Here is a 26,873-nt window from a genome sequence, read left to right as displayed (position 1 = left end):
TCATTATGCTGTTTATACACACACAGTAAGATGCCGTCCCATTGGTATTACGCTACTAATTGGAACTACTACTTTCAGAAAGAAAAAGTAAGTTTTAAAGGCCAAAATGGAAACCTGGTTTTACTGTATATCACAGCATTCCTTTCTTTACTGAGGTCCGTTGGATTTATAGTTACAAATCCATTCTAACCTATCCAAGCATTTTGTACTCTACATTTATCAATTTATTTAATCAATACAAAACTTTTACATTGCTATTTTGCCGTCAGGTTTCACAAATAAATACTGTCTTAACATAATGAAATAGACTGTATCTGGCATAAACCCACCTGAAATGAATTCTAGGAAGGTTCCAGCCAAGGGTAGGGGTGGTCAATGCAAGAAGGCAGTGCGGCAACTACTGCTTCACTCTTTACAGCCACGCTAGTGTTTCTCTACGTAGGTTTGATCCCATAGGCGTGTGGCATGTGCTAAACTGGGGGGCTTATGCTAGAGTTGGATTAATATGAAACTATGCGATCTTTACTTTTTAATAAACACAAAATACAAGTTTTGAAGATATTTGAGGAGAGGAGACTGGAAAGTGGGAACGAGTAGAAAACTTTGTGGCAGCTATCTTCTGTGTCTTCGTAGACCAAAGATTCATCTCTTTTTTCTGTTCGTTTTTTCTGGTTCAGCAATAGGTAAGCCAAGAATGTCAGCAGCAAATATCTCTGCTGTGATTTCCTCTGGAATTTCTTCTTCAGACAAAGCTGCTGCACCTGGAGAGCAGTAACAACAACACAAAACACACAATAGCAATGTAAAAATGGCTTTGCAGATCAGTAAAATTTATAAGCAGCAGTAAGTGGTACATTTAAAGATGTACAAAGTAATCATGAAAAAGTATTGGTTTACTAGCTTAACTCTTTATGCATTCGTATGAGGGATCGAATCTGTCAAATGTGCGAGGCTGCGAGTCTCACCTTGCAGTAGATCCCTACCTCAGAAGAGTCAAGGGGCCAAATGCAGCTTTTACACTTTGTTGATTTGTCATGATTTTAGGATCCCAAGGAATCCGGGGATTTCAAAGCCGGTTTGCGGTGCTAGGCAGTTCCCCTCAGGAGCTGCATCTTCGCTGCGTGCGACCCATTGCCAGTGGCCCTGACCAGATGCTGTTCTGGACTGGTGTGGACTGGGACATGAATTGTACAAAAATGTGGCACTTCCCAACAGTTCCAATTACAATGGGCGATGCCACTTGGCTGAAATCAATGCTGTAATTTGCTGTTCTAGACTGGTGTAGACTGGGACATAAATTGTAGACAAATGTGGTAGTTATCAACAGCTCCCTTACAATGGGCATTGCCGCCTGGATGAAATCAACACTGTAATTTGCATATTGTAGGATTCTTTTTTGCCTGTGGACTCTGGCGTGTAAACCTTCCACTGTGTGTTTCTCATTTCAGTTCCAAGCCAGCAGATAAACAGCAATGTAATCTTGTCAGGTCCCAGTTATATTTCATTGTTCATTTATTTTTAGATACACCCATGCAGTTGCTGCATGGATGAAGGACAATCTATAGCTCCTTGACTATTTTTGCAATCCCATCAGCGTTTTTGACAGCTCTTGGCCTAACAGGGTAATGGGTTTGCAATTTAAATTACTCTGTTTGGGAATTGAAGCGATCCTGCTTCCGTGCTGTGTGGAATGCTAATCCTGTACCTGAGGGATCGCAGGTGTCTGGTTCAGATCCTCCTCCCCCAGGATGCCTGCCCATCAGGGTGGTCAGACACTGCGCCAGCTCGTCCTCTGTCATACGCTCTCCTGTACACAACAAAGCAAAACCAGCCTCTTGGGTTATGGTGTCATTAGCACAAAAACTAGAAGGCAACTCGAACAAGAACAGTATACAAACAAAACAGGACAGTTTGAAAGAGGATTCGGCTTCTCTGAGATAGAGAGATACACATTGCCAATCGAAACACGTTGATCCTAAGGAAAATTGTTCTTGCATATTGCATTTTAGGCAAAAATACGTATCAAAGGGAGAAATTCTGGTCCAGACAGCTCTTTAGGCTATATTGCACTTGCAGGGGCTTGAGCTTCTATTCCCACTGAAGAATTCCTGACACAGGACAGACCACAGCCCATGTCGCCCTGTGTCCGTGGCTGTAGCCATTTCCACGCAGAGGAGGAAGAGGAAGGCGCAGGGAAGTCTTGATCTAGTATCCTGGAACAGCCTGGACATAGCACTTATTCCCAGTTAGCGGTTGGCTCATGCCCTGTAGCATAAAGTTAGAACAGTTTCATAACAGATCTATATCGAATGTGTCTATTTATGGATGTTCACACCATCCATATAAATAACTAACCTTTCTCACACTGGTTGAATCCTTGGTTTCCAAGGATCTTTGTGGCAAGGAGTTTTGCCAGGTGATGTACTGAGAAAAACAGCATTTCCCTTTACCTGTTTTAATGCTTAGCTGCACTAAATGCTCCCTGCTTTTACAAAAGCAGCAAGGCAATAGAAGTTCGTTCTTTACCTCTCTACGGCATTGGCCATAAGCATATTTACACATGCCTTTACAGAGTTCCCTCTGATTCAGCTGAACTAAACCAACGCATCTTTTCAGTCTTTCACACATAGATTCAGGCCAGGACTGACCAATTTCATCCCTTCTTTCTTGTCCCCCTCTTTTTCAGTTTTGTACTACCTTTCTGGTGACTGTGTGACTGGAAGAGAGAAGAATGATTCAGATAAGGGTATACTGGAGGAAGGATACAATTTGCCAAGATCCATGCTCATCATTTGACAGACAAGATACTTCAGGCCAGCAGAGATTTCCAGAGCCGTAAAAGAAGTGCAGCTGACACAATAGATGTGATTATTCAATTTAAAATTCTAAGACAGGTGGCTCCACATGCCTGCCCTGGTTACCAAGGTATAGTTCCAGGTTAATTTTTTGCTGCAGTGAATACGTTCTGAAATTGAAGGCAGAACTAGCAAGCATAAAACTAATATTAGAAAAGAAATAACTCACCTCTGCACTGAAGCAGCAACAGTAAGTCTCCTCTGTCGATAACTTTGTCCCCATTCTCATTGTCATAACCAAGAACCTGAAACGCTCGTTGTATTTTTTTCATTGACAAGCCAAACACAGGTCGATGATTTATATAAAGCTTGATAAAATCCCCTAAACTGATTTTTGTCACTTGTTCTCCAGTATCCACATTCTTGCTGAATTTTACTTCATTTATCATTTCTTCAATCTAAAGATCAAGGCAAGACAGATTGTTACGTGCTTTCTTTTTGAAGACCATCAGGCCAGTTTCCGATCTCATGAATGCCAACGTACTGTAATCGTGCACGTATTGGTACCACAGGTGCCGTGACCGTATCCCAGTAATAAGCTAGCACTCAGCAGCTGAGGATGGACATGGCTAACAGTTACGCGCTTGCTGTTATGACAATATTGGGTCAAGACGGGGGTAGCAGATATGCAGTCATTTGGGATTTCGTCTATTTTCTTATGATAGGCACTTGGTGACTTTGCAGCTGTTACCGGTACCTTTGCCACAGCTGTCTCTCCACTCTGGGGACAGCGGGCAGGCAAACCACAAACCAGTAAACATACCACCCCGCTACAAAATTACATGCATGAAAGTCCCGACACAAGCAGGCTGCGCACAGTATATACACACCCTGGCTGGCATAAGCAGTCTTCCCCCACCCCTGATCTGACATGCGTCTGGTGCGGTTCTGCCACTGCACGAGCTGAATCTGAAACTTGCTCAGTGGGGCTGACATCCTGCACAGCTGGATCACTCACTCTTCTCTCAGGCAAGCGGGCAAGCACTGGCCATGCTGGATACTAGCGGTTTTCCTGAAGCCTGGTGCTGTGAGTCAGCCCAGTTGGCAGCTGTGCAGATGTGTGTCCAAAAGGCAGGATCTGCTCCATGCCTTCATTGTACTCGTGCTCCAAGAGGCAGCCCCTTTGGAGATACACGGGCGGTAAAGAAACGCTGGGAGAATTCCCCGTGCCAACATATACCAAGCCTGCTACTCCCCACGAAGGGAAGCTGATGCAAGATCTCCCTGGGGAGGACTTTGCATTCAGCCTTGGGCCTTTGTCCTTGTGTCACAAGTTTTTCCACTGAATGAAGCCCGGGGAAGAGGGAAATCTCAGCCTTACTTTTTTCCTGTAGCGAATGTCATGCCAGGCAAGAACAGTCATTTTCACTCAGCTCTGGCTGATCTGGGATTAGGTTTTATATCAGCCCCACTGAACTACAAAAGAAAAACACCAATTCCCAAAAGCTTTGCTAGTCAGCCCAAGCTGCCTTTTCTCCCTCCTGCTTTTCCTATATTAAAACACTCTAGAGAGAGATGAACTTTCTCTCTGGATTTTAATACTATCCTGCCTGCTTTGAGAAGCAGATTGCAGATTGCCTGGTTTCACAACAGCTTAGCACCTGTTTCCATGCCTGAAATGCTGTTTTCATTTTGATTTGGGGCAGAGGGGGTTAACAGTTATTCTTCCAGAGACATTTCCCAGGGGAATATGTTCTCTCTGTCCCCAAGAGGCGAAAATGTAATAACCCAAGGAAAAGATAACAAAGTACGAGAGGATAACGCCACAGCTTGACACAAGGGCAAAGCAGTCCCAGCTCAGATGAACATTTGCTGGCTGCAGGGGCTCCAAAGCAAGTCTGTTAGGTGGTGGCTGTGGCAAAGGTCCTGCCTCCCATCTGCTGGCTCTCCTGGCAGAGAGTATTCCCCGGGCAGATGGGGTGGCACTGACTCACAGCACCATCTCAGCAGCCTGTGGGGTTCCTGTGCAACGGCGGAGATGAACGCGGCCTCCCCCGCAGAAAGATGAAGGGAGCACAGCGGTGTACTGCTTCCCTTGGGAGAACCCCTCCTGCGTTGAAGGGCTGTAGCTGGTGCAAAGAGGTCGTTATTTAAATCTCCTTGCGTCAGATTCAGTAATTTTTTTGTATGCGCTTTAATTACCCTTTTGCCAGGTTACAACATTACAAATGAGGTTTGTATACAATAAAACTGCCTTGTAGAAACAGCCACAAAAGGGGAAGAAGCAGCACCCTTATTAAATCAGTTGTCTTTGTCTGCTGTAAAATTTGAAGCTAAAAAGCTCTTGAGAAATGTTTGATAGGAAGCTCTGCTGCTGCAACCTGAAAGGCAAGCTCAGAGAGAGCTTCTGCAGAGTTTATCAGTTATGAAAGAGCTTTAAGTTCCGTGGGAATAAAAGCTGCTGTCTCCATCTAAAATCATTTTTTCATCAGTCCCAGGCAGAACAAGAAAAAGAGGCTCTGTCAATGTCCAAATGAGTGATTGCATGGAGCTGGACATTCCCACCCGTGCTGGTAACACATATAAGATGCTCTGGCCGAGACTCCATCCAACCTGGAGGGACTCAGCCCATGGCCCATCAACCACATGCTGCACGTAAAGCAGCTCAGCCACTAGTAGAAGTCACAGAGAGACCAAAGCGCATTGCTGCCTGCACACAAGGTACTTTAGCCCATGGACTTTGGAAAGTTGGAGGCTCCTGACCTTGGGGGCCGAAGGAAGATTCATTCCTCAACTTTCTCAGTTCACCTTCTGAAGAAACCCACTTCTGCAGTGGTGCCAGAGCGCTCAACCTCCAGAAGACCCTGAGGTCATCTATTGTTGAACACTCTGAACCGTCAGGCTCTAGGTTTGCTCAGCCTGCCCCTGCGGTTGCCCAACTCTCTAGGGAGCAATCATTACTTTTTGAGGAATTTGCTGCCAGATTCTGACCACTAGTATATTGATGCAGACCAGGTTAAATACATTGAAAGCCAGAAATATACTCTGGAGCCATCCAGCATGACAATGGTCAGAATCTGACCCTCAGGACACTTAGTAAATGCAATCAGTCTTGCTTTTTTTTCTAACAACAACAATAAAAACAACTGACAGACCTTTTCCTCTGATGGATAAAATCCTATTGCTCTCATTACAGAAGGAATTTCCTCCAAGGGAATATGCGTTGACACCTGTCTGGTCTCCAGTGTATCGATACCATGGCTGCGCAGCTGTGCATAGTAAAAATAGTCTTCCAGTTCCTGCGAGGGATTCAAACAAGATACTGTAAAGTTCAGTTACCAACAGGCACGGAAGATAAGACTTCTTTTAAGATTTACTAACAGGCATATCAATGAGATTGCTGTTAAAGGCGAGCTAGGCAAAAAATAAAGAAATGTCAGGCCTGTATAAATGAATCTTAAACTCCAACCAGATGTTGTCAGACAGCGTTCACAGTGAGCATAATTACCCTGAAGAATTGGCCTTCTCTGCCACCATCCAGTAGGTTGTAGAATGGGATCAAGTCCTCCCCGCCCAGGGAAGCAGCAGCATCCAAGGCACTGGCAGAAGCAGAGAAAAGAAGGTACAGGAAGGGTTCATGTGAGGAGAGATTTCATGTTTCCCTTTCTAGTCATTCTTCACAGACACTTTCAATAAATAAAATCCCTGGGCCTCAGAATTCAGGAAAGAAAAGCATTGCCTTGAACCGTGTACTATTTTATCATCAGCCTGCACTTCTACAGCATATTTCATACCCAGGTTTTACATACAATAGCACAGTGTGGGAATTAATTATTACTGAATGGTCCTCTTGTTTAGTGGAATGAGCACAGGGCTAGGAGCCAGGAGCTTTTGCATGGACTTGAGCTTGGTGTCTGGCATTTAGCTTTTCTGCTTCCTTATAGAGACATTGAGGGAGATGAATTAGCTAGATCAGCATTTTGAACATGCAGAGAGGGCTGGGGCTTGGTGTTTGCAATAAACCACACAAACCTAAGCTCCCTGTTCCTTGATCTAACACATTCTTCCCCAATAACTCAGTGCGATCCATTACGCTACTTCCTCTGCTGTAATGGGTGACTGTGTCACAGGTGCAGCCTACATTAAACTGAAAGCATCTGAGTGCCACCTCTTTGTTTCAATTTCATAGGCAGTTGGAGCCAAAAGAATCCGTTTGGCTTGTGCAGATGAAAAAGGAAACCAAGCCTGGTAGCGCAATCACGGCGTAGCATTGCCACATAATACCCCACGCCTGGCAGCAAGGCTGCAGCTTTCACACACACCTCTGTAGTGCTGCTTCCATTGGGTTTTTTGCAGGCTTCGTGCTTTTTTCATAATTAAGTTATTTGGGTATTAAACACAGTGGAGATGCACAAGATACCAGAAGCAGCAATAAAATGATAATTAGCTCATCAAGAGCTTCGCTCCAAAAACAAATTACATAGAAATTCAATGTTGCCTGGACCCTGGCCAACCATTATAAAGAAGGATCATTTATATTCTATTGCCTTCCTTAAAATGTCGCTTATTCTGACCCCCGACTGCTTAAGCCACACAAAGTGGAAAAGAAAATAAATAAGCCCATTGCTTTCCCATCCAGGTTTCCTTTGTTCTGGCACATGAAGGTGAGCTGGCTCAGCACCCTTTGGGCTTTCCTCTGAGCAAGCAGTACCTGCAAGAACTGTTTTACGCAGGACCACCACGTGTCTTAACCATGAAGCCTTTGTCCTAGGACAGTGAGGGGCAGTGGTGTTTCATGGGTTCAGTGCACTTCAAAAGGCAAAAATAGGAACAAGGGCTAAAAGCCAGCTCCCATGGTGTTGGTTTGCCAGAAGCCAGGAGACGTCTTCTGTGCTAGTAGGGTGACATGCAAGATAAAAAAATCCAGCCACAGACCTACAAGGAACATGCCATGCTATCTATCTTTTCTAGCTCCGACACGGGCTAAGCTCCCTTTCCAGTCCTTGAAGTGTGAAGTTGCTCTGCGCTGGCCTGGCAGTTTTCAGCTCATTTGCAGCTGCCTGCTCCCTTTCAGTGTACACGTGTATTTACCGGGCGTCTGCAGCCACGGTCTCGAGGGGAGAGCCCTCTCTGCCCTGCACACGCATTGCAACGAGCAGCTTTGGTCCTTGACATGCAAAGAAACCGAAATATATATCCTGCCTTTGCCGTGTTACCCACCTGCCACATGGGAGCACACGTCTGGCAGTGCTGCCCAAGGGAGCTGGCAGAGGGAAATTGCACACTTCCAGAGAAAGGCGGAAGAAACCTGGCAGGGTTTATTGCTCATGCTCTGGGCCAGAGCCTGGAAAGCCTTGTTTGAAAAAGCAGCCTTCGCTCCTCCAGCCACCCCATCTACTGCAGTCCATTTACTCATGTAAGCAAAGCTTTATAGGATTAAGGTAGCTTGTCCTAAATCCAGTCTTAAAACGCAGGGGGGATTTCCTAGCAAATGCTGGCCTATCCCATTTGGAGAGCAGACACTTTTGTATCGGCAGCCACCCCATATGATCCTCCTGCAGCCAGTGCTGCTCCTCAGATCCCCTGCCTAACCCCGATAATCCCCCATCACACTGGCCAGGCCCTCACAAGGACCAGAAAATCCTCTGCTTAACTTCTTACCATTTGGGTACCATTTCCTAGGCTGGAGTATTTTATAGGCACTATGGCCACCGTCTGCGAGGTCTGCTGGTTTAATCCCCCTCTATTGACTACGTGGCTACATCACATAGAGGGGAGCAAAGTCGTCCCCCCCCCTGAATTATGTCCCTCCTGTTTCAGCTGCCACCCCACATAGCTACTTGGGGCCTGACAGGTCATTGCAATCTAGGCTGACCCCGCTGCCATGCCACCATCCCCAGCATGGCATGTGCCCACCATGCTGAGCTGTCTGTAGGTGCTGAGCTAGGGCTTTTGGAGAACCTGTGTGAATGCAGGGCACGAGGCTCCACTATTAATAAACCTGGTCTCAGGTCAGGTGTCCAGAAACGCTGCCAGCCTCAACTCACACTCCCTGTAGCAAGCGGTGGGTCTCCTGTTCACACGAGTGCTGGGACCCGTCCTCCACCCCACAACCCCCCTTGCCAGATGCGGTTTGTTGGCCTGGTCTTGGGCGCGGTGTTGTGGAAGGACAGTGAAGCTGCAGCGTTTGTCACCTGCCCCAAAAGGACCCACACTTGAGAGACCTCTGCAAAGAAATGCTCCCCGAGCAGCACCCTGCTGCACTGTCCCATCAGTGCAGCACCACCCTATACACTGGGTTAAGTGCAAAAATAGCTGGGAGACCTGTCTTTAACTCCTCTGGACACAAACAGAGACCTTTTAGGACAAAAGCCCCATTCTCAGTGCAAATGCTGGGGAACATTTGCTTCAGCATTGTTGGCCAAGCAGCTGTGGAAAGCCGTAACAAGACTCCTTTCTCCTTCCTGTGGTACTCACTTTAGGTTGACCTCCCATTTCATAACAGTGCAGTCGTCCCCCCCCGCTGTAAAGACGTAGCGTCCGTCGTAGGAGCTGGCAAGGTCAGAGACACCATCCGGGTGGCAAATGAAAGCTGAGGACTTGTGGGGGTTGCCATCGACAGGCAAAATCTGCAAGCCCACCTGTAAGGAAAGAGGGGGCCTGGGAAGGCTGGGGGTCCAGCAGGAGGGCTGCACACCAGGGCAGCGCTGCATCCTCCTCCCAGGAACTCGCTCAGCTCTCGGGCAGGATCAGCCTATGCACTGTTTTGTCTGCAGTGAAATTCCCCCAGGGACCACCACCTCTACAAGTGGGGGCTCTTGTACAGCTGGGGTGGATGGGGCTCCATACCTTGTCCTTTGTAATGTACGCCAGATAGCATTTCTGGGCGTCCGTAGTGTTTGTTGTTGGGAGGATTTGTATCTTCTCCAACGGGGAGCCGTAGGTTGGTCCCAAAAGGGTCTTTCTAAAGGCAAACAACATTTTCATCCATTCTAGGGCTCACAAAACCTTTTCCCTCTCTGAACAGCTGCTGTGCACAAGGATGGGTAGATATGGGGAGGTGTGGTGGGTGCAAAGGCTTGTACTACTGGCTGAGAGGACAGGATAGGACAGAGTCCCTGGCTAGAAGGGACCACACTGGGGATAAGAGAGGAATTTAGTGCTCAGGGATCGTTCAGTCCTTGTGCTTTGCTCGTGTGGGCCCCTGTCTCTTTATCTGATGTCCAACTGCTGCATCTCAAGTCCAACGTGCTGGACAGACCAAGACCCACCTGCAGCCACAACATTACTAGATGACACGTTAGTGAACAGCAGAGTGGACACAAGGATGGAGCAACCTGGGGGCCCTAGAGTCATCCCAAGGTCTGCATCACAGACGGGCAAACACGTGCTCATGGGTGGGAGTAGGGTGGACATTAGACGGAGGAGAACATAGAGTCAGGATGGGGCTCCCAGGCAGTGGTAGGCTTGGATCTCTCCTCTACCTGCACATTTTGGTCGTTGTGTCGTAGAGCTTAACTTTGTAGCAGTTGTTGGTAGTGAGGATAAAGGACTCGGTGCTGAGCTGTGGGTACCAGGCCAAGCACAGGGGCACAGCAACCTGCTCTACCCGGTCCCTGTGCAAGGCCACCAGGTGGTCCTTGCTGCTGCTGTTCAGGTCATATTCAACCTGGAAGGAAGACAAGGAAACACAGCAACTCCCCTGTGGTCTGTCAGCACCCTGGACCTTGCAGGTTAACTAGATCTAGCATCTAGTTAACAGATGCTAGATCTGTTGTCAGCCTGAGGCCAGGCTGACAAACAACCCCCTGCGACAGAGCTGGTGGGGAGAGGTTAGGAGCTGCAGAACCAAAGACCGAGTCTCCCTCGGTCCTCTTGTCCAGCCCCCCACTTTAACGGCAAAGCTCCACTGCCCTTTAAATTTTCCCATCGATTTACCAGCTGCCGGTCCTCCCCAAGGCTCAGGAGCCTGGGCTTGTTGCTGTCTAACTGGACCCCAAAGAGGATGCTTCGGATGGGTTTGTAGTGGGAGCGCAGCCCTGCTAGGTGTTCCCAGCATCTGCTCCCGTTTTGCAGGACTGCCTTGTAAACAGTCACTGAGTATTTCTCATCCTGGAACGAGAATGCAAAGGTCAATGAGCCACGATCCCCATGCACATCCCCTGGCTGGCAGCGGGCAGCTCTGCATGTCCCCTCCAGGCTTAGCTCAGCCCGTTCAGCTTTGTGAGTTCCAGCAGGAGGGTTAGAGTCACAGCCAGGATAAAGCACCGGGTCGGACAGCTTTGGGCAGCCACTCCCAAGGGTATCACCACAGCGGTCCTCAGCCTAGCCAGAGCATCCTAGCTGGCTGGAGGGCGTTCCCCGCCGTGCTCTCACAGCAGAGGGACAGTAAATCGAGTTTAGTGACTCCCCAGAAATCACAAGGAAGGTGCTTCCCACTGCTGTGCCCTGGCATCCGTGCATGAGGGGGGAGTCTTTTTCTTTGTACAGATCATCACCAATTGCCACAACCTCTGTGCCAAACTGCTTCAACGCTGCCTCAACACTTCTGCACCGAGACGTGGGACCAAGGGAGCAACCCGCATCACAGTGCACCAGCCAGGAGGAAATCCCCGCTCCGGCCCTTTCTACAGATGGATGCAGAGCAAAGGCTTGTCACTAAAGTTAGCAATGGGATGCTGCCAGCAGCAGGTGTGTGGAGCGGCTGTGACTGGTGACGTTTTTACAGAGTGACTCTTCAAGGCAGGAAAAGCATTTCAGAGTCATAAAGCCCCTGGGGAGGAACAGCCCTCCGCACCGCTCGCTCTGCCGTGCCTTGCAGGATGGCTGGCAATTCCCAGTCCCACCAAAAGCTGTGCCATGAGCAGCACACGTAAATCACTGAGAGGAAAAAACAAGCTTACAGCAGTCGCGAGGTACTCCGAATTGTGAGAGAAGCTAATATGAGTCACGGGACCATGCGAGAACTTGAACTCTTTGCAGATGGACTGAAGGGAAATGGCATCGAGGATGTAAACGCTTCCATCAGTAAAACCAGCGGCCAGAAAATAACCTGAAAAGCACGCCAGAAAACTCTCACAACATGATGGCTCCTCCCAAGAAGCCCGGTGCTTGGCACATGCAGAGGTCATAAGACCAGGATACCTTCAGGGTCATAGCACAAGCACTGGATGCCGGCCTGGATGAATATCCTGCTAACGAGGTACGTGGTCTGCTGGTAGTCCCACACCTTCAGCAGCCCACAGTGACTCCCTACAGCAACAAGTGCCTGCCGGGGGTGACAGGCAATGGCATTCACAGCTTTCTTTGCCTCTTCCATGACTTTTTCACAGTATGTCCCATCTGTTGCAACATGGAGCACGGTTGCATCAGAGGTTGAAAGGATAAAGTTCCTGTTTAGTGTGAGAGAAACAGAATTTGATGAATCAGACTAGCTGGTTCATGTCCCTCCAAGCTACATTACACATTAGTCTCTTTTTGACAACTTAGTTGGACAATCACTTATATTTTGTGATATGCAATATGCAAACACTTCTTGACCTGGAAGGCAGGTGGCACTTTGTATTGATGACCTGGTAAATCTGCACGGGAAAACACTGGAGCCAGTTCCATTTTCTACTTGGGTAGGCAAGCCAGAAGATGAATGACATCTGTGTAGCTTTTGCCATTTGCAAGTCACTGGTGTGTGAGACAGACAAATGAGCAATTGAAGATACTCTGAATAGTCTTTTCACATGTCTCCATGCCACCATTGTCCTCAGCTCCATGTTGACCGCACCACCATGGACAAGGTCAGAGGACAGTTTCAGACCCACGCCGCAGAGTGGCTGCCTGTCTGTTCATTCAGCCACACTGACCGTAACGCAGTGAAGAGGGTCCTGCTGCATAATTGGTGATGTGTAAAGCAGATGTCTGAATAATTATGCACGTTACAGAACAAATATGTATAGTCGTCAGTCCGCCTGAGGACTGAGAGTCTGAACTGAGAGCAGAGGGTCAAGAGAGGACCACAGAGATCCAAGAGCTGCACAGACATGTGCATGGCTGCATCACACGGGCAGCACGAGTGGGGAAACAGCAGCCTCTTTTGGTAGCTGGCCCATGACAGCCATCGGTTTATGCGCATCTAGCCTGGGCACTGAAGGATGCTGTGTCTCTTGCATGCTTTAGCGGGGCTCTTCAGCCATACCTGATCCCACCAGCCTGGTGAGACAAGCAGACTCAAGGCTTCCCCTTTCGTTTTCTGCCTTTTGTGCTGCCCAGCGGAGCTGCAAGCAGCAGGAGCTGCAGCAGCGACCCAGGAACAGGGATGAGACAACTGAGACCGACAGGGAAAACCAAATCGTTCCCCAGGGCGCTGCTCCAGGCTGGAGAGGAATCTGTCCCATATGGCTCTTTGGAAAACACGTGCAGCTAAGGACAGACGTTGCCAGGAGAGCCTTAACAGGAGTGACAGACATATGGTTTGCAGGCTGGATCGAGCCACAGAACAGCTTCATCTGGCCTGCAGACTTCCTATAAATCCTCAGACACAGCTACATCACGCAGAGGGGCAGAGAGGGGCTGGCAACCAGGCTGGAGCTGTCCCAAGCTGCTGAGTCCATGTGGTGCAACCCAGCACTGGTGCCATCGCTGCTGGGGCAGACTGCACCGCCACTGCTCCAATTAACTTGCCCAGCCATGATAGAATCTAACTGGAAACAGCCATCCATGGGAGGGGTTTAAGGTGGGGGATTAAGGGGCCCGGCGGGAGCTGGAGGCTTGGCATTAGCACTGCCTGGTGTGCCAGGTACGTGACAGAGGAACTGCGTGACCCAGGACCAGCTGATCATCTCTGTGCTTGTGTTAACGCTTCTCTAGTCTGTGCCAAGGCATCACATCAAGTTCAGAATTTAGGATGCGCTGGAGCCCACCTGGGTTTTGGCGGCTGCTGGGAGATGCCCAGGGGTTGCTGGCAGAGAGGGGCTGCCCAGGAGACCCCCCCCCACTCTCTCTGGTGGGCAGTTGGGACAAATACCCAAAATGAAAATCTGCAGAGAAGGGGAATAAAGGGGCACCTTCCCACCCTGTTCTGCATCCCTGCCTCTGTCCTGCCCAGAAGCCTGGGTACAGGGTTGAAACCTGCTCCAGCCAAAGCCAAAGCACATGGGGCAGCTTTCAGTTGACCATTTCCCCAGCTTTCAAGCTGCAGGGCAAATGCAGGAGAAGACCTAGGTTTATAAAGGGGCACTCACCTGGCAACGAAGGGCTGGCTGCTGGCAGTGCAGGAGGTAGAGCAGGCTGAGGAGGCACCAGGAGGTTCAGGAGGAGTTTTGGAGAAGGAGATGGACTGAATGGGACCCACTTTGCTGTGGCTGTAGCAGGCGAGGAGCTGCAGCTCTCCATCATAGAATTTAACCTGACCTTTCACATCACCTGTTACTATGCAGCTGCGAGGAAGGGAAAGCTTTTAATCAACACACTGATTGAGAACTCCCAAATATTTCTTGGATAGCATTCTTCAGCAGAAGCAAATCTCTTCCCCTTTTCTCTGCACAAGTGCATGAGAAGAACCCTGTACAGATATGCAGGGGGAAAGCCGAGGGCTGTGCAGAAACCACCAGGCTCTGCTGTGACCCAGCAGTGTCCTCTGCCCTGTCCCCAAGGCTGTCAAGGCATTTGGTGGCTGTCTGCTCCCTCTGCCGGTAAAGGCCAGGAGGCTGAGCAAGACTGATCGACGATCCTCTGTGACCATGGCCAACCCCGTCTCTGAGCTACCCCAGCAGAGCTGGAATCAAGTTGCCAGGAGTTTTCAACATTTTTTTTCCCCCCAGCCAAATTCATTGCTGAAAAAAGCCGGAGCAACGTCTTATAAATCAGCAGCACTTTTCTGCATGAATTTGTCTGCTCCTTGCATGCTGCCAAGTGACTTAAAACTGCAACACTTGGCTGTGGTTCATCAACATTAGCTCTGTGGCTGAAACGTCTAAGGACTGTACCTACGGCTACTGAAAACTGCCATCCCGTTACCTCTCAAACACCATGAGCACGGTAAGGCTGTCCTTCTGCATAGGCACCAGTTTGGTGGCCTTCATGCTGTGTGGCTTGACCCGCAGTTCCTTGGAAGGGGTGTGGGGACTGACCGCGTCCCACACCACCAGCTTCCCAGCCGAGGTGCCTGTCAGAGCTTGCGAGTTGTTAAAATGAAAAACCGACTGGCTGAAGCGTCCCACCACGCTGTTGAAGGTCTGCAGAGAGAGCGGTGAGGCCACGTGTTCGTCCTGGGTGCTGGCTCTTACCTCCTCAAGCAGCGATGTTCCTGCTTGGCCCCTCCATGTGACATTCCCTCCCTGTCCCATCAGAGGCAAGAGCCCCAGGTGAAGATGCATTGGGGCATCTCTGGGAGGGAGAGCCCGTCTTGACCTCAGCTCAGGCAATCCTGGTTTGTCCCTTCAGGAGACCAAGGGGGACAGGATGGGGACGTGGCCACTGTTTTTGCTTAAGGGGGTGGGAAGGGACAGTGCTGCTCTCAGGAGGAAAGCCAAAAGGGTGACATGCTGTGGTCCCCCCGATCTCACCTGGCTGCTCAGGAGTGGCGTGCTGTACTGCAAACCAGCATCACCCTGGGGAAAGCGGAGAAAACGTCCAGGACAAGCGTTTTGTAACTGTGCTCTGCAGTGCCAGTGTGTCCCTTCCCCATTGTCTGGGCACTGACCCTGTGCCGTGGTGACCAAAACAGGGTTCCTGGGGCAGAAAGGCTCCAAGACCTTCCAGAGAGCACAAAAGACCCTCTCCCTCTACCCGCTCCCCTCCCAAAAGCTGCTGACCAGCACGAGGAACAAAAAGGGCCCACAGGAAAGCACAGGTGGGAGAGGTAGAGAGCATCGCTGCCACGGCTGGGACCGACCCAGCGTGGGAGTAGAGAGAGAGTGATGCTCTGCCCAGACCACTTTTCATAGAATCATTAAGGTTGGAAGAGACCTCTAAGATCATCGAGTCCAACCGTCGACCCAACACCACCATGCCCACTAAACCATGTCCCTCAGCGCCGCATCTACACGTCTTTTAAATACCTCCAGGGATGGTGACTCAACCACTTCCCTGGGCAGCCTGTTCCAATGTTTAACCACTCTTTCAGTACAGAAATTTTTCCTCATGTCCAATTTTGTGTCTAGCGAGGGCAGGGAGTGGGAAGGGGCGAGGGCAGGGGCAGATCTGCAAAGCAAAGTGCGACCCCAGTCGTGGGCAGACATCTGGCCCTGCAGCCCATGCTGCCTCACTAGTGTGCAGTCCCCCGCGCTGCCTCTGGGAGTGTGTCTGGCACCAGAAATATAACTTCCCATGTCCCTACTTACCCACAGGTAAAATATCACCTGGGTTTTGCTGTTGCTGACAAACTCATAGGGATTTTGAGGGTTAAAAATGACATAATCCTGAAATTAAAAGGTGAGAATCACATAAACACCAAACCGAGCAATGCCTTCTGCTTATTCTTTCATGCAAAACATCTGCTTTTATCCAAAACCCACTTCACCACCTGCACTGAACTGAAAACAGAGGCCAAATTCCCTGTGAAACACCAGAGCTGTGCTCTCTCCTCTGTGAGCGGGGACAAACCGGCAGGACCGTGGGCTTTTCCTGCCATGAGCCCTGGCCAGTGCCAGGGCTGCGGAGGAGGACATCCCACCAGGGTCCCGTCCATGTCCCATGGCTGTCAGGCAGCAGAGGAGCAGCGATAACAGCCCCGAGATGCTCCGCTGCATTGGGATGCAGCAGGGACAGGGTGTGATCCTGTCTCCCACCTCCAGCCAGCATCTACCAGCAGCCCCATACTGGATGGGGGCATGGGGGTGCAGGAGGGAGCAGGTGAAGATGGGGCTGCCCAGTCACGCTCCTCTGCACCCCTTGGCCGCGGTCACTCACCTGATACCCAAACTCAGGCCTCAGCTCTGTGCTGCACACAGGTTTCTCTGTGGGTGAAGTCCACTTCCAAACACAAACTCTCTGGCAGAGAAGGGAAAACCAAGGGACATTTGCAGCTTTTTGGGAGCTTGGGGGAAGCAGGGGAACCCCATTCCCTTCAGTGGCAGGGTATAGTGGGGCAAAAAGACTGGAGCAGGCCTGACAGCAGAGAGCTTAATTTTAGGAAATAATGCTAGAAATTGCTTCAATGAAAGCACATTGGAGTCAGAAGCTTTTATCCCAATTTAAGATCTGTTTTCTCAATTCCACAGCATTCACTTCAATGAAATCCAGGTCTGTCTTCCAATGGCTCAGCAAAAACAAGCCATCACTCTGCAAACCTGTTCCACCTCTCTTCTGCTCTCCCAATCCAAATCCCCCCCCCCCTCTTGGCTGAACTGGGAAAAACTTCCAGGCATCTATCCCACAAAGCTACGGAAGAGGAAATATTTTCTTTACCTGCACTGTACCAGCACTAATGGTTGCCAAATACTTCGCATCCTGGGAAATAGCAATAGCACTGACCCCATCCTCTGGATGACTCTCAAAGATGGTGCGCACCGGTATCCTACAGAACAAAGTCCTCGTGGTTGCTGACAGCAGCACAGTGGGTTCAAGGCAATTGCTTGGCACTATCTGTGGCACAGCCCACCCCAGTCTGCATGGCAGGGAGGGAGTCTGCAAACACCAGTGCTGCCACGGGAGCGGCCAGCGCCATGGCTGATGCTCAACATCCTCTCCATCCCTTCCTCCCGAGTAAACGGCTCTGGGAAACAACTCACCAGTGATCTTTTAAGAAAATGCTACAGCTTGGAGACATGATGTACTTAGTCTAGGGGAAATTGGCCCCATCTCAGTGTCCTGTGGGTGTGGGTGATACAAGGACGATGAAGCCCTCGGTTGGTTTTGACTCCTTTGCTGCTTTACCCCATCCCCACATTTCTCCCATTTCACTCTCAGCTGAGGCTGGAGTCAGTCCTAAGAGATTTACCAGACACAGGAGGTTCCCAAAGAGGAGGTTCCCAGGAGCTTACCCAGAGAAGGAGTCCCACACGATGATCAGAGCATCTGGCCCTCGGTCGGCGGTTGCAACCCAGCGCCTGTCTTCACTCACACACAGGCAAGAAATGACACTTGTGTGGCCCTGGGGAACGAGAAGCAGCAAAGTGCTGCAGAGGCTCCAGACTGGGTGATTATTTAAAGCATTCAAACTGCTTTGCTCATGAGATCCCCTTGTCTCCTCTCCCAAGGAGGAGCCTTGGAGCTCATCCTTCCAGCCCAACTTTTGCATCTCATTTCCCACAGGCTCTTCTGAGCCCGTCCCTGTCTTCTGTGCCTTGTGCTGGCTGCGGCTCCCCGAGCCAAGAAGCAGCGGAGAGGAGGGGGCCATGCCGCACGTGCTGCTCGCGGTCACCGCTGCAATCCAACACAAAGCACCTTCCACCAATACGTGTTGGGAATTGCAACAGGCGTGCGAGCAAAACGATGCACTCCTTTGCATGGGCTGCTCTCAGTTCCAGGAGACCCCTAAGCAACAGGCACCGGGAAAAGAGACGGAGGGAGAGAGTTCAGGAGAAGGGGAGGAGGAGGATGAGGGAGGTGCACGGGCTGCATGCCAGACCTGCAGGTGGTACTGCCTGTTCCCCAGGATGTCATGGATGACCACTGTGTGGGAGGAGACGTACAGGAGCACCCAGTCCTCCCTGTCCATCAGGCTGTGCACGGCCAGGCTGCTGTTGTAGCCCAACACCCAGGACAGGCTCTGCAGGGAAGAGGCAGAGCTTTTGTCCCTGGCGCTTAGCGGCTGGGACAAAAAAGCCACAAAACATCTCTGGGGTGATGGGAGAGAGCTGGGCAGGAGTGCCAGGTGCTGTGTGGACCATCATGGTGGCACCGTGCCCGCTGATACTCACAAGGGGATGAAGTTTGGTCTGCTTGTCCTCCTGGAAGAGCATCCCTGGCGTGGCTGCCCACACCAAGCTGGCAGAGCCGTCATGCCCGTCGTCCTCCCCACTCCTCTGCTGTGTTTCCTGCATCCTGCAGCCTGAGCAAGGGCTGGAAATGGCCCCCCTGGGCTCAGGCAGTGCTGGGGGTGGTCCAGGGGGTCCAGCGCCCTCCAGGTGTGTTGTTGCAGCAGTGTCTTCTCCCAGGGCAGTCCTCAAGGCGGTCATGTCTTGCCTCCCAGCCCAGGTGCTGGACAGGGTGCCTGGGATCCCCATGCCTGAAGGAGACCACAGGGGACCCAACAGTGCATCTGCTCCAGCATCCTCTGGTGCTCCTTCCTTCTCCTTAGCAGCAGCGAGGGGGTCCTTGGAAAGGGTGAGAAGTTTCAGTGTGCACTGGCTCCTGGGCTGGTCCGCAGCTAGTGGGAACACACTCCAGCACGTCTCGGATCCAACCTACATCACTTTCAGGGCAGGATCCAATACCAGGATACTCCTCTGCTCCTGAACTGCCTATGGATTTGTACCAGGGAAAAGTTTCCCACCAGTTGCTTCTTCTCTTCCTGCACATCTAGTCTTGACCTCTTTACACCTCCACAGCATCCCATGTCTCACACCAGCACCTCTTCCAGGCAGCTCCTATCACCTGGGCTAAGATGCCCAAGTTTCTCCTCCAGAGCTAACCTATAGGTCCTTCGAAGGCAAAAAGTCTGGCCTTTTTGCTGTCCATCCCCTGACTATTCCCCACACACGTTATTGATTGCTGCAACAGGGCACATGGTCGCATGCTGGAGAGGGAGCGATGGCAAATTGAGGTTAAAAACAGGGGAATTGGGTCCTGGGACTGGAGCTGAGATGGCTGTGAAGGGCTCTGCAGCAATCCCAGCTCTACTGCCAGCACCTCTCACTGTGCTGCCTGGCAAGCAGAAGGAAAACAAGGGTAAAAATACCACCACCACCTTCCTCAGCCCCTCGTCAGCATGTTAATAAGTGTATTAAATAGCCCTGGGGTGTCAGAGCTCACAGCAGCCCTTGGACAGCCTTTTCCCAGTCTGAGCACGGGCCACTTAGTCTTATTCCTGGGATTCACATCAGCTTTTGCCTCTCCCCATGGGGCTACTTGATTTCCTATAGCAACCTCTCATGCAAGGTATAAACCTCGTTTGGACGCCATTTCTGTTTCCGAGGGAGATAAGATAACTTTTCGTTCAGTGCAGGGACGAGGCCACGTTCCCTCCTGCTCACGTAACTCTCAGGCAGCTCAAGTGCTCAGCAAATATTGATGGCTGGACTGAGACTACGCAGAGGTGCTGCATCTGCTGAGCCCTGCTGACAGGGTCCCTGCCCCACCTCCCCGGGGACGTCTCGGGAGACACTACCCCCTGCTCCTGGAGCTGGGGACTCCGCTTCCATCAGGACCTGCCCACGGACCCTGTGTCAGGCAGGGCTTGCGGTGGTGCTGCCCTCGCCAGCTCACGCAGCACAGCCATCTCCTTGAGCTGTCGGTCCATCCTGGGACATCTCCATGGGCTCACTGCTTAGTCCTGTTCTTCCCCCAGTTGGCTCCTCTGGTATAACTTCACTTGCCCCATCCATCCTCAACCTCACCCTCCCTCCAGGGAGCTGGGGCACAGAGATGCTCTGAAATACTCCCCCCGCCCAGGGTTTGGCTGCACAGTGACCTGGAGTTTGGCACAGCCAGAGGGAAGGGCACCCGCGAAGCTGGGAAATGGGTCCCAGAGCCCCTTTTCAGCTCCAGCAACACTCCTGCCAAGTGCAAGCAAGCCCAGCACAGCCCCAGTCACTCCAGCTGCGATCAGGCTCCTTCCCCGTCTGCCCACACGCTGCTCTGGGCACGGACATTTCCCCTCAGATGGGGTTTTGTCACCGTCCCTGTAGGCAGCAGGGCTACTCCTGGGCAGCAGCTGGTTCATCTCGGGCTTCACAGGTCTGGATTTGACCCAACACTGAAACCTTGTGCACAGAGAGCTTTCATGGGAGCGGGAAGGGGCCCCTGGGAGAAACCCTCCCTCTGGCCCCTGGCAGGTAGGACCACTGCTCGGGGACGGCCACGGCCCCACAGGTCTCACCAGGGTGACCACAGAGCTGTTCCCAAGCCCCCTCCAGGCCTTGGTGCCTCCCCAACTTGTCCCGTCCTCCCGCTGCCCCTGGGGACCCCACCACTCACCATCACACCGGTCCCCGCTTTTGTTTGAATCTGTCTGCTGTTCCCAGGCAACGGCTGCACTGGCTGCACCAACGGTCGCACCAGCTGCATCAGTGACAGCCCAGAAAGCACCGGGGGAGAGGGGGGCCGTGTGGGGAGAGAAGGGGGGACCCGCCTCATCTCCAACGGCTGCTGTGGAGAGGTGGCACTGACCCCCTGCCCAAAGCAGGAGCTTGGTGGTGTGGGGGGACATTCAGCCCTTCGCCCTGCCCAAGCCTAAATCCTGCTCATGGCTGTGACAAAGCCCCCCTTGGCATTGCCAGACCCCTTTGGGACCGAACCCTCGCCCTGCCCGGGGAACAGGATGAGGGATCTTTACCCAATGCGCCCTCCCTTGCCCCCCAGGGGGCTGTGGGCAGCTTCTGCTCCCTTGGCACCCCTGAGCAGGACAAGCAGAGTCAAAGCGAGAAAAATCAGCCTCTAACCACCACTGGGTCCCCCCACCATCCCCAGCTCTCTGCCAGGATGGCACTTGCACAGGGGAACCCGTTGCCAGCGATCACTCCAAGCTATCTTCTTCACAGATAATCAGCTCTAAGTGTTCCCAACTACTGACTTCAGCAGTGCTGTTAAGCTCAAGTAATAACAATTTCTAAATCTAATTTGTTTTTCTTTCTGCCCAGCAAGAGCCTCGTACCCTGCTGGGAGAGGAAAGTAGTTTTCTTATCAGCTCACGTTATCCCCTCAACCTGAAGAGGCTGCCGCGCAGAGGCGGGTCATCAAGACACAGCTGCTCTCAAATTCTCATCTGTGGCACAACCGCTGTTTCAAACCAGTGGGTTTTGTGGCTTCAGGAGCAGGGATTTGGTCCTTAAGCCCCAGTACCTCTGCTAGGTACAAGAAGGCAGCTTTGTTCAGTGCATCAGCACCTGCACGTCAAGCCTGTGCAGACACGGTGCTTTTCTTCCCACCCGGCAGCATCCAGTCCACGTTCCCCGATCATACAGGATACAGGGAGTCATCTCTGCTCTCCAGCATGAAAACCCTGCTTATTCCGACTAAGAGCAGCTCCTCTTCTGCTCTGGTCCTACGGCAGATGTTTGAGTGCGGTCTAAGGAAGAAGCTCAAACCTTACCTATCCACAGCAGGTTTTGCAATGTGATCTGTGTTTATTACACTTGTCAGGATTGTTCAACCTGTTCTAGTCAGGACACACAATCAGACAGGCTGGAGGTGCGGCAGTTAGGACACAGGGTTAGGGGACACACTTCTACAAAAGCCTTGCAGAGCTGAGTGCCCTGTGAAGCATGCAGACACCCTCCACGGTGAAAGGGAGACGAGCTCCCAGAGAGCAGGAATTAACCTGGCTGACGGGACTGGACTGACCCCCTAACCCCATTTCAAGAGCGGTACGTAAAGCTGGGATTTTCTAGATCGTTTCATCCCAGGAGGCACAAATGCAAAGGCCTGGAAGGATGCGTCCCATGAGCTTTTCTTCTCCTGGACCGGTATCTAGACCCAGATTCATCTGCAGCTCAAGTAAAAGCTAGCCACAGCTGGGCTACCTAGGCACATTTCCCAAGTACACACGGCCAAGGCCAGCCCCTTGACAGTCTGACATTTCAGCTGCCAAATGATACCCAGTTTATCCACATACTTACACTTACATTCCATTTTACAGAGACAGAAGATAGCTTGTGGACAGTCACATGTTTAGAAACTGCAGCAGCACCTACAAATACGAAAACCCCTTTTGCAAAAAACAAGGCTTCCAAACCTGATGCAACATGCATTTAAAAATTGTTTTACGCAAATCTTTTGGCACTGTGGTCCCATGCAGAGACTCAGCCCTCCTACAAAACAACCCCAGGGGGGTACTTACCTTGTAACTACAGAAAGGGACATCACGCTGCTTTCCAGTGGGATTTCACAGTGGATTTAGGAAACGCAGTGGCCTTTGTGGGTCATAGCACCTGGTAAAGGTCAGCAGTGCAGGCTTAGCCTCAGAACTGCTCTGGTAAAGTGAGGCAGGATGCACATGCGACAGAGGGTCCCAAAACACCTCCCATTCTCAGTTATTTTTCAAGAAAAGAGATGGAGCAAAACAGCACCATGTTTCAGCCCTTTTAAAATTACTTGAAAGGCCAGGGTGAGACTGCGTTTGATGGGGATTATCTGCATACAGTCTCATCCAAGGAACACTGCCATGGGCTGCTGCAGTTAACGCTTCCTCCGTAGCGCCGTGAAGCCTGCAGGAACCACTGAGCAAGGAGCTTTGCTTTGAAGCTTTACCATTTCAGTGAGAATCTGCTCTGTTGGACCGTATGCTGAAACACAAACGCTTGAAATGTCAAAAGGGTAAACTTAATTTAACACAGAGCCCTGGGTGAATGATTTAAAAGTGAGGGGTTTAGTCCACTTTTTCATGCTATTTCAGGTCTGATTATTCATCTTAATAACAAAATTGCTCATTACGTGTAACGTGTTACTTACGCCCCCAACCTGCTTATGAAGTGCTAATGAAAGACTTGCACCTTACCTGGGCTTTGGCTCTGGAAGGTCGGGGAGTCATGCTTTTGTCTCTGTGCAGGCCTGTGTTTAACCCACCCAACTTGGCCCACAATTATTGCCCAAAATAGTAACTTCCACAAGAATGGAGAGAGGCATTACTCAGTTTTATTGTTTTGGGAGAGTATTGTGAAGTTCAACTGGAAACAAGCTTACAACAAACCAGTCATCCCTGAAATCCCCTCAAAGAGTTTATACACCCTAAAAGCAACTACTGCAAATAAACAAATTTAAAAAGCCAAATTAGGAGTACTTTTATCATGACTATACAAACTACTAAATCAAAGTAGAATTATAAACCCTATTCCTTATCTCATTAACTTAAAATAATTAGGCATTCCAAAGATTCATCACGTTTAGTGACTTCAAAAGTTGTGGTAACACGGGGAAGATAAAGTACCAAACTTGTGTATTTCTTGACTGTGATCTACTGTTAAAGACAACAAGAAGTGCTCCAGGACTTTTTAAGCATATATTACAAGATGTTCAGTGACAAATTTTACAGAGAGGAAAAAAAAAAAAAAAGGAATGCTCTGTTATCACCAAGTAAGAACATTTCACGCTTTTTAGAGCCCGTATCAAGTGAAGTTTGGGTCTCTCTATAGCCTCATTCCAACCTGATACAAGGCGTAAGAGATGAGAAGCCACATCTTGCAGCTCTGCAAGCTACTCCTGATGAACCAGTGCAATTCTGAATTGCAGGCAGGCCCTGCTCTATCAGAACCTCTTCAAGACTCTGCAAGTCAGGCACCTAGAGGTCACAGCCTCCGAAACATTTGTTTCAGCAAAAACATGTAGGGAAGTTTTCAAACCAGATCAGAGTCCAGAAAGCAGGCACAAACTTCAGCTTTATTGTTTTCCAAGCAATGGTCATCTTTGCAAGGGAATGATATTGCAGCTGAAAAAGAAGAGGGTAGTTACGAGTCTCGGCTCTCAGACAGGCACAGAAGATCTGACTGGCACAACTCAGACCCACCACAACCCTCCTCCGTTGGTTTCCTCTACCAGACAAACTAGCCACTGAGATCTTCCAGGGAGGAAGATCCTCATGTTTGATACAACTCGCCTCGCCATACCACTGTGCAAAACTGTCAGCCTCCAGCTCTCAGCTGGTACCCGCCAGTGAAGTCCATCAGAGCGGGCAGCAACACACACTGAGACCAAAGCACAGAGCTGGCCCTGCTGCAGAAAACGTGCTCTGAGCTGGGTGAAAGCCTCATCTGTTCTAGTAAATGAACTAGCAGCTTACCCCAGGAGGCCCTTCCCAGCCCAGCGCTTCGGAGTCAGCCCCACGTGCACTTTTTTGCCGCTGCGGATCACAGTCACACTCAGGGGTCTCTGAAAGGGAAAAAAAAATAAAAGAAAAAAAGATGGCAACTTTCCATCACCAAGTCAACCCTCTTCTTCCTTCTTTTGCTGAAGCACCAGAAGAACAGTAGGCCCAGGGGAGCTCTTCTTCAGCGGCTCCCATTCCCATCCCTGCAGCTAGATCTGAAAGAAGAGAGCGTTTGGTAGGGAGACATCTCCAGGCAATCTCTCACTTCCACTATAAAGTGCTGAATGACTGTGGCAGCTTCTTTGGCCAGTCCATGAGGATGGCACAGCAACACTGCCTGCTGCTGCAGGGAGTCCCCAGGGGAGAACCGACAATATAATGCTCAAAGCAAAGAGCACACACCTCTTAGCTCTCTTCTATCCAGCAGAATTAGCTCAATGCTATGAGAGAACAAGGCTACAACAGCACAGACCGAATCTGACACTGTTTCTGACATGGAAATGATGATCCCAGAGACCCGAGTTCCATAGAAAAAGCTGTGGCTAACAGAGACAGGCAAGAGAATGCAGTTACAGCAGAAATGAGCTCACCCCTTCGCTGTGCTGCACCACTGTGGCAATATTCTGCAGGTTCTGGAAGTTGTTTATGTTGACAGAACCAAACTCCACAATCTCATCATCAACCTGAAGCCCCTGGACAGAGATAGAAGAGAGATGAACATCTGCCTTCTCCAAAGGCAGGTAATATCACAGGAGCATCACCCTTCACCCAGCCACATGGGGAGAGGTGTGCTATGACACTGCTCTTCTCACCATTCAGGCAACTGACCTACATTACACCCTCTTCACGTCCTTAGAAAGAAGTAAGTACTCCTTCCTCTGTCCTACTTTATGGGAAGAGAAATACTGAGGCCAGAATGGTCAGTGAGGCCTTCCAGGAGCTGTGTGGTGCAACGATACAGCTGAGAAGAGAGTACTCATCTCATTCCCGTACAGTGACTGGTCTATTCACAGGACATCCCAGTGTGACAAAAAAAAAAAAAAAAGGGGGGGGGGGGGAGAACCCTAATCAAACCCCCCACTTATTCTCACTTATTAACAAGAGACAGAGAGCGCCATCAGCTGTGTTTTCTCTCTGGGTCCAGAAGCAGCCTTCCCCACGGGCTGTCAGACCCCCCAACCTACCGAGATACTTGCAGGAGATCCTGGAGTCACCGCGTTCACTTTGGCAAACGCCTGTGGCAGGCTCTGGTTCTGGCTCATTGCCTCAGCCAATGCCTCCGCCTCATCCCTGGCATGCTTCTCCTTCTCCCGGGCGTGCAACTGGTGAAGAGCTTCCTCCACCTGCTTCATCAGGGCCTTGTGGTCGTTCTGCAAACCTGTGGGTGACACCATTAGCACACAGGGAGCGGGAGCGCGTTACGTGGAAGGGTTCTTCCTCAGCACACGCTCTCCTCTGCAGCTGCGCAGAAAATGGTGTTCTGGGTCTCTCAGACCTCTGCTGTGGCCAGCAATAACCTTCTGCCGGTGTACCTGCTGGGTCCCGGTGCCAGCCCTGCTCACACAGCCAGGGCAGATGTTTATCGGCAGAAGTCAAACGCAGAGAAAACCACCCTACAAATTTCGGTAAACACGCAAGGAAGCGGGGCTCGGAGGCCCACGATCACCTAGAAATCATTGAGCAGCTGAAGTCTTTTTTCCATCAAGTCACGTACTGTTACATATGTAGAGCAAAAGCCATCCCCAAAGCCAGGGCACGGGGTAAGCCTGGGAAGAAATAAACGCCAAGCTGTTTTTTTACCCAAGCTGGTTTTTTACACCACAAAACCCCTTCGCTGTATGTCACGAATCCCAAATGGCTCCACAGCAGAAGCAGAATTTCAATGCCGCTGCAACAACATGTGGACAAGAGGGTTTTACTGACTAAGCCGATCCGCATCGGCTACGAGCGCAGAGCGACACAACCGAAAAACAAACTCAGAGCAACCCTGTTTTTTCAGTGTTCGAAGAACGGCAGCGAACGGGCGGAACGATACGGCATCTACGGTACTTAAACGGCTGCGCAGTTACTAAGGGGGACATTTGTCCCAGCAGCAGCCGCCTGTAGGCCTCCCGCACAGCTCATTTCCCCCGGCTGACTCCCGCCGGAGGGGAACGCTCCCCGGGCCTCAGGGGAGGAGAGGA

The 26,873-nt window shown here is 50.7% G+C and overlaps 2 protein-coding genes across 2 annotated transcripts; both read right to left on the bottom strand.

The window, feature by feature from the left end:
• Positions 1-642: 642 nt before the first annotated feature.
• Positions 643-18,907, bottom strand: WDR66 (WD repeat domain 66). Its single transcript, XM_009321228.1, has 20 exons — positions 18,650-18,907; positions 18,358-18,498; positions 17,771-17,880; positions 17,196-17,304; positions 16,698-16,778; positions 16,130-16,207; positions 15,353-15,397; positions 14,805-15,022; positions 14,030-14,224; positions 11,940-12,187; positions 11,699-11,847; positions 10,734-10,907; positions 10,280-10,464; positions 9,645-9,759; positions 9,273-9,436; positions 6,304-6,394; positions 5,951-6,094; positions 3,025-3,253; positions 1,706-1,807; positions 643-761 (listed from the first exon to the last, which is right to left on the bottom strand). Exons 1-20 carry the CDS (start codon positions 18,905-18,907, stop codon positions 643-645), a joined length of 2,955 nt encoding a protein of 984 aa, XP_009319503.1.
• A 4,595-nt stretch (positions 18,908-23,502) lies between these two features.
• PSMD9 (proteasome (prosome, macropain) 26S subunit, non-ATPase, 9) lies at positions 23,503-26,084 on the bottom strand. The gene is made up of 4 exons (XM_009321227.1): positions 25,875-26,084; positions 25,281-25,382; positions 24,664-24,752; positions 23,503-24,312 (listed from the first exon to the last, which is right to left on the bottom strand). Exons 1-4 carry the CDS (start codon positions 26,082-26,084, stop codon positions 24,285-24,287), a joined length of 429 nt encoding a protein of 142 aa, XP_009319502.1. The 3' UTR covers positions 23,503-24,284.
• Positions 26,085-26,873: the final 789 nt, after the last annotated feature.

Source organism: Pygoscelis adeliae, unplaced genomic scaffold, assembly GCF_000699105.1.
Source record: "Pygoscelis adeliae isolate BGI_AS28 unplaced genomic scaffold, ASM69910v1 Scaffold93, whole genome shotgun sequence".
Lineage (NCBI taxonomy): Eukaryota > Metazoa > Chordata > Aves > Sphenisciformes > Spheniscidae > Pygoscelis > Pygoscelis adeliae.
Note: the sequence above shows the minus strand (reverse complement) of the source record. Positions and strands in the feature narration are given on the sequence as shown.

What these genes read in the sequence shown, in the direction of transcription:
- WDR66 (XM_009321228.1), bottom strand. Translation starts at nt 18,907, where the DNA reads ATGACCGCCTTGAGGACTGCCCTGGGAGAAGACACTGCTGCAACAACA. An exon ending in TTGGGGAGGACCGGCAGCTG is followed by an intron (nt 10,465 to 10,733) that starts GTAAATCGATGG and finishes TCTTCCTTCCAG; the next exon opens with GTTGAATATGACCTGAACAG. An exon ending in AGACACCTGCGATCCCTCAG is followed by an intron (nt 762 to 1,705) that starts GTACAGGATTAG and finishes ACTGCTCTCCAG; the next exon opens with GTGCAGCAGCTTTGTCTGAA.
- PSMD9 (XM_009321227.1), bottom strand. Translation starts at nt 26,084, where the DNA reads ATGGTGTCACCCACAGGTTTGCAGAACGACCACAAGGCCCTGATGAAG. An exon ending in TGGTGCAGCACAGCGAAGGG is followed by an intron (nt 24,753 to 25,280) that starts GTGAGCTCATTT and finishes TTTCCCTTTCAG; the next exon opens with AGACCCCTGAGTGTGACTGT. An exon ending in GCTGGGAAGGGCCTCCTGGG is followed by an intron (nt 24,313 to 24,663) that starts GTAAGCTGCTAG and finishes CTTCTTTTTCAG; the next exon opens with CTGCAATATCATTCCCTTGC.